The 14,348-nt window shown below is 45.9% G+C and overlaps 1 protein-coding gene across 1 annotated transcript in view; it reads left to right on the forward strand.

Moving 5' to 3' along the window:
• The first annotated feature begins 461 nt into the window (after positions 1 to 461).
• Positions 462 to 14,348, forward strand: part of NID2 (nidogen 2) — an 83,350-nt gene continuing 69,463 nt past the window's right edge. Inside the window, exons 1-2 of the mRNA XM_081938657.1 lie at positions 462 to 1,111; positions 4,071 to 4,376. Coding sequence (XP_081794783.1) covers positions 911 to 1,111; positions 4,071 to 4,376 — 507 coding nt within the window. The 5' untranslated portion in view covers positions 462 to 910. The remainder of the gene's footprint in view (positions 1,112 to 4,070; positions 4,377 to 14,348) is intronic.

A 14,348-nucleotide genomic window follows, 5' to 3' on the forward strand; every position in this document is an offset into this window, starting at 1 on the left:
CTAAAACATATGAAGAACGGTTGCAGGAACTGGGTATGTCTAGCTTAAGAGAAAGAAGGACTAGCGGAGACATGATAGCAGTGTTCCAATATCTCAGGGGCTGCCACAAAGAAGAGGGAGTCAAGCTATTCTCCAAAGCACCTGAAGGCCAGACAAGGAATAATGGATGGAAACTGACCAAGGAGAGACTCAACCTAGAAATAAGGAGGAACTTTCTGACAGGACAATCAACCAATGGAACAGAAGTTGCCTTCGGAAGTTGTGGGAGCTTCATCACTTGAGACTTTCAAGAAGAGATTGGACTGCCATTTGTCAGAAATTGTGTTAGGGTCTCCTGCTTGAGGGTGGGAAGGTTGGGGTGGGGTTGGACTAGACGACCTATAAGGTCCCTTCCAACTCTGCTAATCTGACTCTTTAAGGCAGATTTCTTTATGTTCCATTGGGCGTAGCAAAAGAGGTGCAGAAAAAACGCTTCCGGCCACCCAGTCGGTCGTCTTACGGATTTTTTTTTTTTTTGCAGCCCAGGTCTGGTTGCCTATTTTTGGAAGGGGCTAGGACGCAGTCCAGCCAATGAGAAGCGGAATTCAGAGGCGCCAAAGGAACGGGACCCCTTGAAGTAGTTGCCCAACTCCGAGACTTCCAGAGGGCCTTCGGAAAGGCGTCGCTGTGCCAGAGGAGCGGTTAACGAGATCCAGATGTTCGCGGGGAGCTGCTCGTTGGGAGGGATTGGTCATCGCCCGGGCGGAGGGCAACCAATGGAGAGGCGCGGGAGACGCCTCCGGCCCCGCCCAGGGCCAGTCCTGGGAACTCAGGGGTGGGATGCGGAGGCGGCTCCCGGGGCTGGGACTTGTGGTTCCCACTCCACGCCAGCCCGGGAGGAGCAAGTCCATCGCAAGGGCCAAGCACCAGCATGCTCGGGAGACCTCCGCTCCTCTCTCTGCTCTTGCTGCGGCTGTTGGGCTGGGGGGCTGCCCTGCCCCGCTCTCAGCTCTTCCTCTTTGGGGGATCCTCAGGGGACCAGGAGCTGCCCGAAGGAGACGACGAGACCTCGGTGCCCGTGCCCTTGCCCAGCCCGCTGCTTTTCTACGAGACCCACTTCAGTCAGCTTTACGTAAGTGCCCAGGCAGGGTCAACCTCTGGCCCTCGGAGGGATCTGGAGGATCGGGGCTGGGGGTGGGGGTGGGGAGAAAGAAAAACCAGTCCCCTCCCCTCCCTCAACAAATGTGCGATCCATGCAAGAGTGCGCGAGGGAGAGAACAGCCCGGGCAAGGCAGCCCAGCGGTGCCCTTAAAGGCAAGCCTTCTCTGCTCAGCCTGAGCTGCGAGCCCAAGAATTTCCTGGGTACTTAATAAGGCACTGTTTTCGCTGGAAGATTTCTTTCCAGTCTGATGCTCAGTCAACTGACACCAATAGCTCCTCTTTTACGCTCGCCAAGTTCTTTCTAGGAGGCCCAACGTGGTTGGCGAATTAGAGCGTCCCAAAAGTTAGCAGCCTGGCCGCTGGCTGGGCCATCCCTTCCAGTCTCCCTGGCTTTGAATTTTGGCGCACGTTGCCACATGATGGCAGATGTCTCGTGGTTGGCTTCAGATGCCTGAAGGCTGGCAATATTCCTGGGTCTCTAAAGCCTTAGAACAAGCCTTTTTAGCACAACCAGAAACATTGGATTATTATCGCTTACAATTTTTGCTCCTTGCCTGGTAAATTGGGGGAGGGGGGGCGGATAAAAAACCAAGCAAGGAACACAGCTCTGTATAAGGTATGAAAAACCAGTTTCCCCTCATAGGATGAATAGATTTCTGAAGTTCTCCAGCTTTCCTTTTGTGGTATATTGGGAAGGAAACATCTAGTTGCGCTTCAGGCTTAAAGTCAATTATGGTATTGTTAAGATTTCGATGACAGAGAGCTCCAAAGATGGGAGGGGAAAAAAAACAATAGGCTAGAATTGAGTCAGGAAATCCAAGGAGGATATTATAGACTGCCCCAAAGCCTCCCCTTGCTAAAACCCCAGCCAGTTTCACCTGAAGTTTGTTTCAACCATTTTTAGCACTATCTTCTCTTCCTCCCTTTTACACCAGAACTTTGTACAACTTTTGTCTAACCTTGAGTTGTTTTATACACTGCTTCTCATTGCTTCCATGTTCGTGTTAGGTGAAAAGTACAGGTAGTCATTGACTTATGACCCCAAATCGAGCCCAACTTTTTTTGTTGCTGAGCAAAGCAGTTCAGTGAGTCACATCCCGTTTTATGACCTCCTTTGCCTTAGCGATGCTGGCTGGGGAATCCTGGGAGTTGAACTCCACACTTCTTCTTCTTCTTCTTCTTTTGTGTGTGAGGTAAACCTCCCTTTTTTAAACTTTTTAATTGTTTTTAATAAATAAAAAAATCTGAAGGCCACCCTTCTTAAATTGCTGAGGTGGAGAAACTCTGCATTATAAGGCAATGGGCTGTCATTGGGGAGAGAGCCAAGTTTGAATCCCGTTAGCCACAGAAGGTCAGGGGGCAACTGGGCCAGTCACTCTCCCTTAACGTAACCTCATTGGGAGGTGGGAAAAATGAGAGGAGGGAGTACTACACACACTGCCTTGAGTTCCTGACAAAAGGCATGTTATTTACCTAACAAATACATAAACAAACTGAAGATGCCTTGAATAATGGCCCTGGTCACACAATATACCAAGACAATCACTTGGTCCCCACACCATGCTGAATCATAGAGTATCACACTCATGTTAGCTTAATCTAGTATGTTGGGGGAACCCAGTTTAAGATTTAATGATCGATTATTTTCATATATTCATAAAGTTCAGGTTTTCATGGCTGCTGTCTATTGCTAAAGTGAACTGCTGGTAAAGCCCTCTGGGACAATGGCCCATTAGCACAATCTCCTTATTTCACATAGTATCGCACGGAGGTAATTTCATCAATAGTTATAGTTAGTTTAAAGAATTATTTGTTGTATCAGCTAGAGCAGAAAATGAAAGGCTTCTCCTCTGCCTGTTTGGCAATTCTCATATTAAGGCTGTTTTCGGATAAGAGCTGTGCAAGTTGTAGTTAAGACTTCAGGCTAGGAAGCAGGAAGCTGTAAGTTCTAGTCCCTCCTTAGGCATGAGTGCCTTGTCCAATCACAAGGAGAGTGTGAGTTCTAGTTCTACTTTAGACTTGAAAGCCAGTTGGGTGACCTTGGGCCAATCACAAGGAGGCTGTGAATTCTGGTTCCACCTTAGACATGAAAGCCAGCTTGGTGGCTTTGAGCCAATCCCTCTTTTTCAGCCCAACTCACCTTACAGAGTTGCTGTTATGGGGAAAATAGGAGGAGGAAGGAATATTAGATATGTTTGTCATCTTGAGTTATTTATAAAAACAATGCAGGTGGGACATAAACAAATGTTGCAGATGATTGCTGTGTTTTATGAGAAATTTTGTAACTTCTTCTGGGGTGAGACAGGGATACATTCAACCTCACTCTTGATCTTAGGTCAGGTTGGGAGTAATGGAGGTTATCATCCAGGATATCTGAGAAAAACTGCTCTATATGAAATGAAAAAAGTATCATAAAACAAAGCTAATGCTCCCTTTTGGCTGTGATCATGATGTTTGGACACTAATAGTCATCTTCTTGATAAAGTTCTCCTAATGGAATCTTCTGAGAAAGCCCAGTTAGAACACCACTGGGTTGGAGAGTTGGAATAATCAGTCTTTCACTGTTCACTGTTTGATTTGAAAACACTTCTTGCATGGGATAACTTTCTTTAGCCTCGGTGGCACAGTGGTTAGAGTGCAGTACTGCAGGCTACTTCTGCTGACTGCTGGCTGACTGCAATTTAGCAGTTCAAATCCCACCAGGCTCATGGTTGACTCAGCCTTCCATCCTTCCGAGGTGGGTAAAATGAGGACCCAGATTGTTAGGGGCAATAGGCTGACTCTGTAAACCGCTTAGAGAGGCCTGTAAAAGCACTGGGAAGCGGTATATAAATCTACGTGCTATTTAATGGATCGAGCAAATTGTTCATTTACCATTCAAAGGTGTACATGATTTTATCTCGCTATACTTTCATTGACTGCTGTGACAGGTTGGAACCAATGGGATCATTTCAACTCAGGACTTTCCCAGAGAGACCCAATATGTGGACGATGACCTCCCTACAGATTTCCCTGCCATTGCTCCATTTCTCTCAGACATTGACACCAGCCACGGACGAGGTAAAATCTATTACCGGCTGGATGATTCCAGAGAAGTCCTGGAGCAGGCGGCTCAGTTTATCCAAGCTGGATTTCCAAAAGCCACCAACTTTGTCCCTCACCATACCTTCATTGTCACCTGGAAGGATGTAGGAGCCTATGAAGAGGTCACCCGCAGCTCTGCACCCTCCAAACAGGTGAGTTGATGCTTTGTGATATCTTTCCTGTGATGTCTGTCCATGGCATGCTGAACAGAGATAATGTTGTAGCCATTGGGCCGAGTTGTTAGGATGCTATGAAACCTTCAAAAAACGAGGGGAAATATCAGACATAGAAAGCTGATTGTTACCATTGTTATTTGGGAGGAGGTTAGAAGTTGATGTCACGTGGGACATTTGAACAAGAACACTTGTGTCCTCGTAAGATAGGCAGTGGCAAAGGGGAAAGGGGAACGGAGAGAACAAGTCTCCAGAATCTCCCTCTGAAAGGCTGAGATAGAAATCGAGTGAGAAATTTGATGTCAATAGATTTCTTTGTCTTGCCAACAAGACACTTGAATTTTGCTTGGAATGAGATAAGGACATTGTATGTATTATGTTAATAGGCTGTGCAAGTATGGGATTAAATCAGTGTTTTTCCACATCAGCAACTTTAAGACGGGTGGAATTTCCCAGCCAGGATGGGGACTCAGCATGCTGACCTGGGGAATTATGGGAGTTGAAATCCACATATCTTAAAAGTTTGTTGGGGTAGAGAATCCCTGGGCCCAGAAAACAGCTGATAATCATTTTTTTTACGAGGAAGGGAAGGAAGGAAGCAAGCAAGCTTGTAGTTCTTTTGAAGTTGCATCGATAATCCTGAACATTTGAAATTCCAGATGAAACCATAGAAGCAAGATGGAATGTCCTGAATGGGACTTCAAAAGCTGTGAGCCCCATGATGTGACTTTTTTTTAAAAAAGAGCATATATTATATATACTGAAAATCTCTGATTTAATTGCAGACATTCTTCACAAAAGAAGTCTTCTAAAAAACTTCCAGTGTTGGAGCATTTACAACTTCTGGAGGCAAGCCATTCCACTGGTTAATTAATCTCACCCTTAGGAAATTTCTCTTTAGTTCTAGGTTGCTTCTGTCTTTGATTGGTTTCCATCCATTGCTTCTTGTATTGCCTTCTGATGCTTTGGAAAATAGGTTGACTCCTTCCTCTTTGTGGCAGCCCTTCAAATATTATGACACTGCTATCATGTCTCCCCATGTCCTTCTTTCCATTAAACTAGACATACCCAATTCCTGCAACCGTTCTTCATATGTTTTAGCCTCCAGTCCCCTAATCATCTTTGTTGCTCTTCTCTGAACTCTTTCTAGAGTCTCAATAGAGTCAATAGAAGATTTTACTGTAGGAAATGAAGATCCTGAAAAAGTGCTTTAAGACAGGATTAAACTGGCTGGACAAATAATGTGATCTCAGTGTAAACCTATTTCTAAAGCTGAGGCTGATAAATGGAGATGTTGAGCGGCCTAGTCAAAGTATACCTGTGCACAAAAACAGATTTTCAGATTTTTCCATGTAGCATGGAAAGAAGTTCTCATGCAGCAAAAGTTTGCATTTATAGCATTTTCAAAATAAGAGGTCTTTATTTTAGACCACTAAGCTTTGTGCGGCATTCTGGTGATGGCTCTCAAAGGAAGAGGGCCCAGGACAGAGGTGGGTTCCTACCAGTTCGGCTGAATAGGTAGTAACTTGGCCAGACATGTGACCATACCGGTTCTATCCTGGGTGCCGCCATCTTTATTTTCTGTTCTGCACATGTGCAGGACAATCTTCATTGAAAAAATGTATTTTTTCCCTTTTTTAATGGTGTACACATGCCAGTCCCAAAGAGGTTCCAGAGATGAGCTGATTTTTTTTGCAAAAATGGAGGTGTTTCTGCTTTCCCCCAGCCTCCAGAAGCACTCTGCAGGCTTCAGCAGGGCTGGGGAAAGGGAAAAATGCCTTCGTTTTTGCCCAAAACGGCCCATTTTCCCACCCATTTCCCACAAAAACGGGGACGTTTTTCCCTTCCCCCAGCCCTGCTGAAGCCTGCAGAGTGTTCCTGGGGAGGACAAAAACTTTTTTTCTTACTGGGTAGTTTTCAGGTGCTCCCTTAGCTCCGGCGAGGCTGGAGACCGCCCCCCTCCTCGGTCAAAATTTTTTGCCACTATTTCAGTGGGCATGGCTTGGTGAGGGGGGGGTCATGTGACTGAGTGGGCATGAGTGATGTCAAGTTGGCCACGCCCACTCAGTCACATGGCCCCTGATCTAGCCATGCCCCTCCCCCCAAATTTTTTGAAACCCACCCCTGGCCCAGGGCTAAACAAACTATGATAAAATAAGGATTTGTTAAAATTAATTTTGGGTAAATATCATTCCCATATTCGTAGATGTAGTAGCTCACTTGTAAGGATGACTTTCCTGTCTTTGTTAGTTCATGACCTTAAAGGCATGCATGCTTGTCTGAAAAGAATAGGGCTGTTCTCATATTTTTCAGCCAGCATAGACGACCCTTTGGGGGAGGAAGTGAAGATAATTTCCTATTTTTAAAACTTGCTGCCTTAAATGTTTTTAGTTGGGGATGGTGGGTGGATTGCTCCAAACAATGCAATTGTATGTCAGCAGGGAATTGCCCATTTCATATTTTCCATAGCACATGGAAAAAAAGAGACACTAATGACATTCCTATAATGGGACGGGTATGCATTTTGTTGTTTTTTATTTTCAACATGGACTCGCCCACATTCAAAAAGGGAGAAAGAAAGTAAGACCAAGCTATTCCTATCCATGGAGAGTTGGCTTTGCTTTTAAAATGTAGAGAAACATCTGAAAAGGCCTGGTTTTTTTTTAAGATCTGTATTGGTTCCCATAATTAGTACTGTAGGTAAATGCAGTTCTTATCAACTTGCCTTTCAGCTCCTTATACCATGTCCCTCTGTAGTTTAAGGCTAGTTCTCATTCCTCTATCTCAAGTGGATTGGGAAACAAACATGGTACCTGGAAAACACCCAAGGAGAAGAAATAAAAAGTCTTGTAAGTGATAAACTGATTCTGGTTCAGTGCCTACATTTAGGTCACCATCACTCTGGGAAACTTGAGAAAACCCAAGGGTGGAAACTTGGATGTAAAGTTCTCCCTCCTTTGCAGAAGCTCCATCCCTGAACTTGTGAAGCTACGTCCTTCCAGATGTTGTTGAAATGCAGCTACCACCTTAGCCCTTAACCATTGTGGCTAGGGCTCTTGAGCATAGTGGTTCAGCCATATCTATGAGGCTGTAAGTTGTGCAACCAGGTTCATCATAGCTGCAAGAGAAAGTAGGGAATAATGGCTTATTGCCTCTTCTTACATGGAAATGATCAGGTCACACAGAGGGAAATGTGCAATGCTGTGAGTGTTTTGGGAAGTAGACTGCATAACTGATTTTGCAAGCAAGATTAGATCAACAGACCAGAGGTGGTATTCTGTTGGTTCGCCCCGGTTCGGGCGAACTGGTAGTGGTGACAGCAGGAGGCTCTGCCCACCTGCCCAGACATCATCATGGACACTCTGCATATGCGCAGAAGGTTCTGTGCATGTGCAGAAGTGCTGCATGCGAGCATGCTCCCAGTTCCAAACCAGTAAGGAAGATTAGAGCATTTCATGCCTGCAACAGACGGAATCTTCTCTGTTCCTGACCTAACTTGAAATGGCTAGAATTGAACCTTGGGCCTTTTGCATTCAAATCCGTCTTCTTTGCTCTCATCTGTTGCTGTGGATTATCTCTGATCAAGCCCTGCATTCATCTCTTTTCAGTTTTTGAGTTTGAACATGGGATGTTCTGTGCTCTCTTTCCAGTTTCCAAAGAACTGACTGTTCTGGAAGGAGATTTTGAATTAATCACACTATGAGCTGCTTCACACTTTATTTAGAGGCTTCAAACTGTTTTGGCTAAAGTCTGTTACAGCAATTTCACCAAAGGTGAAAAGGGGAGAATGCATGTCTCCAAAAACATGGTGGATACATGCCAACAGACGCACGACCGATGTTGCCTTTTGTGCATAAATGTTCTGAAATGCTTTTAAGCAAGGAATAGTGTTTCACGGCTTGAGAAAAAGGTGGCGGTGAGGCTGTAGCGTCTTTGCAAAAGAAATTTTCTGTTTCAGAAGCCTCTGAGCCTCTGAGTATAGGATTCACTAATGAGAATACTGCCTCCCTCTCCAGAAAAATGAACTCTGCACCTGTTTTTCCCAAAGGTTCTTTTTCAAGAGGCAACTGGACTTTTTTTTTGGGGGGTGGGTTTGAAGATGTTTCACTTCTCATCCAAGAAGTTGCTTCAGCTCTGACTGGATGGTGGAGAATGGAAGGATTTATACTCCTTGCAGACAGCTGGTCATTTGCACCTGGAGGTTTACCTGTGTCATCAGGGTAACCTGAGTGGTGCAAATGGGTGTGGAGCTTTCTTGGAACTGTTGACTGTGTTGTAGATTGGAGATAGATGATCTTGTATCCCTCCTCCCCTTTTAAGAGAAGGCTGTTCAATTTTGACATACAGTAGATGGCCTCTTTGACCCCTCTTACAAACCAGCAGTCCTCTCTGTCCAAAATGTGGTCTTTGTTGTCTTCAAAAGAATGGCCTGTGTCTTTTAAATGCAGGTGGACTGATGAATCTAGTCCTGATGTGTTTGTTTTCCTATGTTGTGCCATGCACTTCGGAAGTGGTTGCTTTGTTTCCCCAAAGCTTCTTGGATGAGAAGCGAAACGTCTTCAAAGAAAAACCAGAAAGTCCAGTTGCCTCTTGAAAAAACACCTTTGGGACAACCATGACCTGGATACCTGAGACTCTCCAAAGACATTCTACACCTGCTTAGGATACTCTTCATTTTTATTTTTATTTTCTATATTCCAGTTTTAGATTTGGTGTTGAAAAGAGATGCCTTGGTAAAGGTTCAAGCCCCAGAAGCCCTGATGCCCTGATGCCATTCAAATGCTTATGTAGTTCATATAGAAGCTTCAGGTTTGCATTGTCAGAGTGTTTGAAGTGACTCTGAGACGAGGCGGCTGGAAATAAAATTGGTCATTCATTCATTCATTCATTCATTCATTCATTCATTCATGCATTCATTCATTCATTCATTATTTTGTTCTTTCATTCATTCATTCATTATTTCTTTCTTTCATTCACTAACTCATTCATTCATTCATTCATTCATTCAATTCTATAGTTACCCAACTCAACCAACTGACTGGCTCACAATGACAGGTGATTGTAACATTTTGCAAAAATTTTAAAAAATTAAGATAATAAAAAATCCCCAAATAAATAAATACAAATGGTAGTCATAATGATGTAATGCCATTATATAGGTCTGTGGACTCAGGATTGGGCTTCAAAATTTCAGCAAGGGTTTCTGTGCCCCGTTGCTGGGTGGCGTGGCCATGGTGGGTGTGGTCTAGTCAGCCTCCTGCACCATGGCGGGGGAGGGCTTTCCTCGGGCCTCCAGGAGGGCGAAAACGGTCTCCCCAGGCTCCGGAGATCCTCTGGAGGATGGAAACAGGCCTGTTTCCAGCCTTCCTGAACTTCTGAATGGATAGGCCCATTTTTCACCCTCCCTAGGCCTCTGCATGCACCCTGCACTTTCCTGCATCCAAAACAGGCCGCGTGGGGACTCCTGGGAGGAATGGGGTGGGAGGGGCCGGCCAAGAGTGGGATTTGGGAGTTTTCTGAACTGCACAGAATCTTAGCTAGAGGTTCTCCTGAACCCCTGTGAACCCCCAGCAGCCCACTTCTATCTGTGGTGCCATCAGACCAGAGGTGGGTTGCTCCCAGTTTGGTCCAGATCGGTAGCAGGAGGCTCCACCCACCTGCCCTGACACTTCTGGGCATACGCAGAAGCATCACATGCTTTGTAAAAAAATGGCAACTTACCACTGAATCAGGCCACTGCAGTCCAAACAGAAAAGACGTGACAAAGGGCAAAAAATGATCCACGAAATGAATGCCAGTCCACGAGGAAAGACTTTGGGATTTCTGAGTTTTTAAAGCAATGATGGGAAAACAGTTTGTTTTCAACAGATCTTAGAGAAGCAAAGGCAGATAGAAAAGTGAATTGCGTTCTCTCTGTGTGTGGAATTGCCTTTCCTTTTAGAGTTTTTTTTTAAATGGGGGGATGTATACAGGAAAGCTTGTTTTCAACATTATGTTCATTTTAGATCTGCTCTAATGGTTTTTATGTTTCCTATCTCAAATTGGCAGAAAAGTGAATTTTTTCAGTGCAACGGACAAAGGGTTTGAGGTTGCATGTGATCCTGGTACAATAGCCTGTCTCTCTGGTTTGGAAGGAGAATTAACAATGATGCATGATAAGCATCTACGGTAAATGTAGGCTTATGGAAAAGCGAAAGAGGAGATGCTTATTTGTAGCCCCATCTCAGGTCATCCAGCAGAGCTGAATAGTGGAAGAGGGACAAACATACTTCTCAAACTCTACGGTTAAAGAAAACATTTTGCTGCATCTCAGTGAATTTTTGCCAAACGTGCATTGTTTCAAAAGAGGGTTAGACACATTCCTGGAGTTTATCACTAGCTTCTGATCAGGGTGGTTATATTTTAACTCCAGAGTTAGGGCCCTGTTGGTGGGTTCCCCTTGAATCTGGCTGGTATTAACCGGACTGCAATCAGGAACAAGCAATACTTTGGTCTGACCAACGTGAGGCTCTTTGTATGTTGAACGAAGGGAAGCAGTTACCAGAAGACACATTTGCAATAGAAGATGCAGGAGGGGAATTGGTAACCAGGGATCATAATGTTTTCTATCAGGGTATGGTGGCAAATTTTGGTCTCCATTCCCCCCCCCCCCCCCTTAACTTCACAGTATTGTTCCTCTGGTCCAGAAGGAGTGGTAGAATGTGTCCCCTTTTTGTCACGCATTCTCAAAGGTCCATTGAGAGTGGCTTTGTAAACCAGCATTCAACTGACCTTTGCTCTTGCCCTTTGACCCTTAAGCCCCTGGATCCTTTTATCTGTCAATTTTCCCCTTTAAAGCTCTCAGCAAGCTATTGGTTGCCTTGTAAGCCTTGTTTGTTCTTTCACCCTCCATTTGTTTGCTAAGGGCACGATCCACCCACGGGGGGGGGGGGAGTTTTCTCCTCTGCAGTACTGCACACCAGAGCTACAGAGGAGGAGCTTCTGGCAGGATTCCTACGTGCTTTTCATTCTTGGCAAAAGAGATTTCTGCAGAGCTTCTCCAGCAGATCAGGCTCCGAATCGTGACCTGCTTGGTCTTAGTGCCTTCATGCCAAATTCTCTCCTTCCCCCTCCCTGCCTTATTTGCCCAGGTTTCCAGCTCCCCTGTGTTTTTCCTTCCCCGATCTCTCCCTCCCAAACTCACCCAAATTAGCCCTGTTTACACAGCTCAGGCAGTTCCGTGGGTCTGCGTATGTGCCATTGGACAACAATCCCTCCTTTATAACCCTGACAGGAGTGGTGAAGGCTTGCCATCTGAAAATGCTCAGAATCTCTGAAATGAGAGCCTCTCCCTGATGTCTGGATACCGCTGAGAGCAAATGGCTGAGGCCCACAAACCTCTTTCCATGACTTTACAATATCCCGTTCCTGTTAGGGGAAAAAAACACCCCAGCATTAAAAGAACTCTAGCCCAGTGATGGTTAACCTTTTTGGTGCCAAGTGCCCAAAGTACGTGTGCACCCCCACGAATGCACATGTGTGTGTCCCTATCCCCAAAATGCAATGCGAGTGCCCCCCCCACACATGTGCCTGCATTCCCTGCGCACCCCCCCCCCAGTGCATGGGCCCCGCCCCCTGTTTTAGCTTCCAGCAGGAGGCTTTTCAAGCCCAAAATGGGGCACGGGGATGACGACCCTCGTGATCTCTGCAGTTTCTCCCCAGTGCGCCCAGTCTTTCTCCTCCATTCCTGCCTCCCATTCCTTCCCCCATCTGCAGAGATCGGTGAAGGCCAAATGCATGTGCGGCAGAGACCCGAATACCAGCTGTCCAGCAGAGACGCACACACATGTGCGATGGAGCTGGGCTGGGCAATGGCTGGCCTGCCTGCAGAGAGGACTCTGCGTGCCACCTGTGACACACTTGCCATAGGTTCGCCATTACGTCTCTAGCCAGTGCTTTTTTTGAGAGAAGCCAACCCTCAGTGGTTCTGTACGTGCTTTGCATGGAGAAAATGCAGGGCTTGAGCCCCACCAGAGGTGGGTTGCTCCTAGTTTGGCCCGGATCTGCTGAACCGGTAGTAGCGGCAGCAGGAGGCTCCGCCCACCCACCCGGATGCTTCGCATGCGCGGGATCGAACCCGAACCAGTAGTAAAAAAAATTGGCAGCCCACTTCTGAGCCCTACATGTCCAAGAGCTGCACTGTAGAAGACTTTTCCTTATCAGTTTAGGAGTTGTTGGGTCATAGCTACATCATAGTCCTGTTGTGGAAGATTGAAAGGGGATGGAGACTTCAGGAGAGCTTAACCTTGGTTCCAACCTTGGTGCCATGGAAAATAGTTTTGACTTAGGATGATGGGAACCATGGTGAGAAGCTGAACTGGCCCAAGAAAATTTTTGGCCTATGAAAAGTATCAGATGATTTCTCTAGTTTGTCTTGGTTCTGTGCCCAAAAGCCAATTCAGCCTTGGATTGTGGGGATGAGGTGAGATAGGGTTAAACTTTGCTTTAACTCTTAAAGGAGGACACTGCACTGTTCTTGAGGTGTCAAGATAAGGTGCAGACTAGTCTAGCCATATGGCACATATAAATCTGTATTCAGTATCTCTGCCTGTTTCCTTCTACTCTATTCTCCTCCCAGCAGAGGACAGGGGAGACATCTGTTTCCCTTGGCAGCCACGTCTCTAGGAAAATACATCAGGCATTAGTCTTCTGAGATGATTCTTGCATTGTTTCCACTGCTAGGGCTGAAGTACACAACAGGTTTTTGTACATGGATCCAGAATTGGTTGGACGATGACAAGTACTTCCTAGGACCGTGATGGCGAACCCATGGCATGAGTGCCAGAGGTGGCACACAGAGCCCTCTCTGCTGGCATGAATGCTGTCGCCCCAGATCAGATCTCCGTGGCGTTTCTTTCGTGAGCTTCTATTTCCCTGCAAACAACAAAACAGAACTTTACTTCTTGCCATGCTGCTGTTGTTGAGATGCCCCGCGTCCCACTGGCCAGCTGGTCTTCGGGTCTCTGCTGCGCATGCCTGCGCATGCACACATCCATGTATGTGCCCATCCCTGCATGCCTGCACACATCCATGCATGCCAATGCCTGCGCAACTTTCAGGTTGGGCATGCACATGAGCAGTTTGGGCACTCGGTGCCTAAGAGGTTCCCCATCACGGTTCCCCATCACTGTCCTAGGATGTTGAGGTACGACCATTAGATAATCTGGAGCAAACTTGGTAACTTTAAGATGTGTGGACTTCAACTCCCAGAATTCCTCAGCAAGCATTGGGAGTTGAAGTCCACACATCTTAAAGTTACCAAGTTTGAAGAAAAACTGATCTGGAGGAATTCTTGAGCTGGCAGGCAATGGGATGCCAAAACTGCTTTAAATGTACCTTGAGAAATAAACAAACTTCAAGAATCCATGTTCCATTAGGCCATCAATTTCTAAACTATAACATGGGAATTTCGGCAGGATCGCACCTGCCATCTTCAAGCGTAGGCTCAAAATGTGGGCTTAAAATGGGAACGGAGCTGCCGTCTTTCTGTAAGTCTTGGTGGGAGGGGATGGGGTGCTGGCTTTGTTTCAGTAAGTGGAATGATTGGTTGTGTGGTTGTATCATGATTGGTAGATTGGTGCTGATTGGTGCAGGCTGCGTGTGCATTGTTGTTTTGTATTATAACGGCTTGGGTGGTGGGTGGTGTTCGTTTGTTGGCTAGGGCTGGTTTCCAGATGTTTGGTAGGCGGGAGGTATCATCACGTTTGTTCATGCTGTGGGGGTGTTTCTCTATTTCAATGGCTTCCATGATTATTCTCTTGTGGAGGTGTTCTGTTTTGGAGATTAACCTGGCTCCTTCAAAGTTGATTTCATGTCCTGTAGCTTTAAAGTGCTGGAAAAGGGAAGAAGTTTTTTCTTTTTTTCTTACTGCGTTTTTGTGTTCTGTGATGTGTGCATTTATTCTCCTGTTTG

This window comes from Natrix helvetica, assembly GCF_964273705.1.
Source record: "Natrix helvetica genome assembly, chromosome: 1".
Taxonomy (NCBI): domain Eukaryota; kingdom Metazoa; phylum Chordata; class Lepidosauria; order Squamata; family Natricidae; genus Natrix; species Natrix helvetica.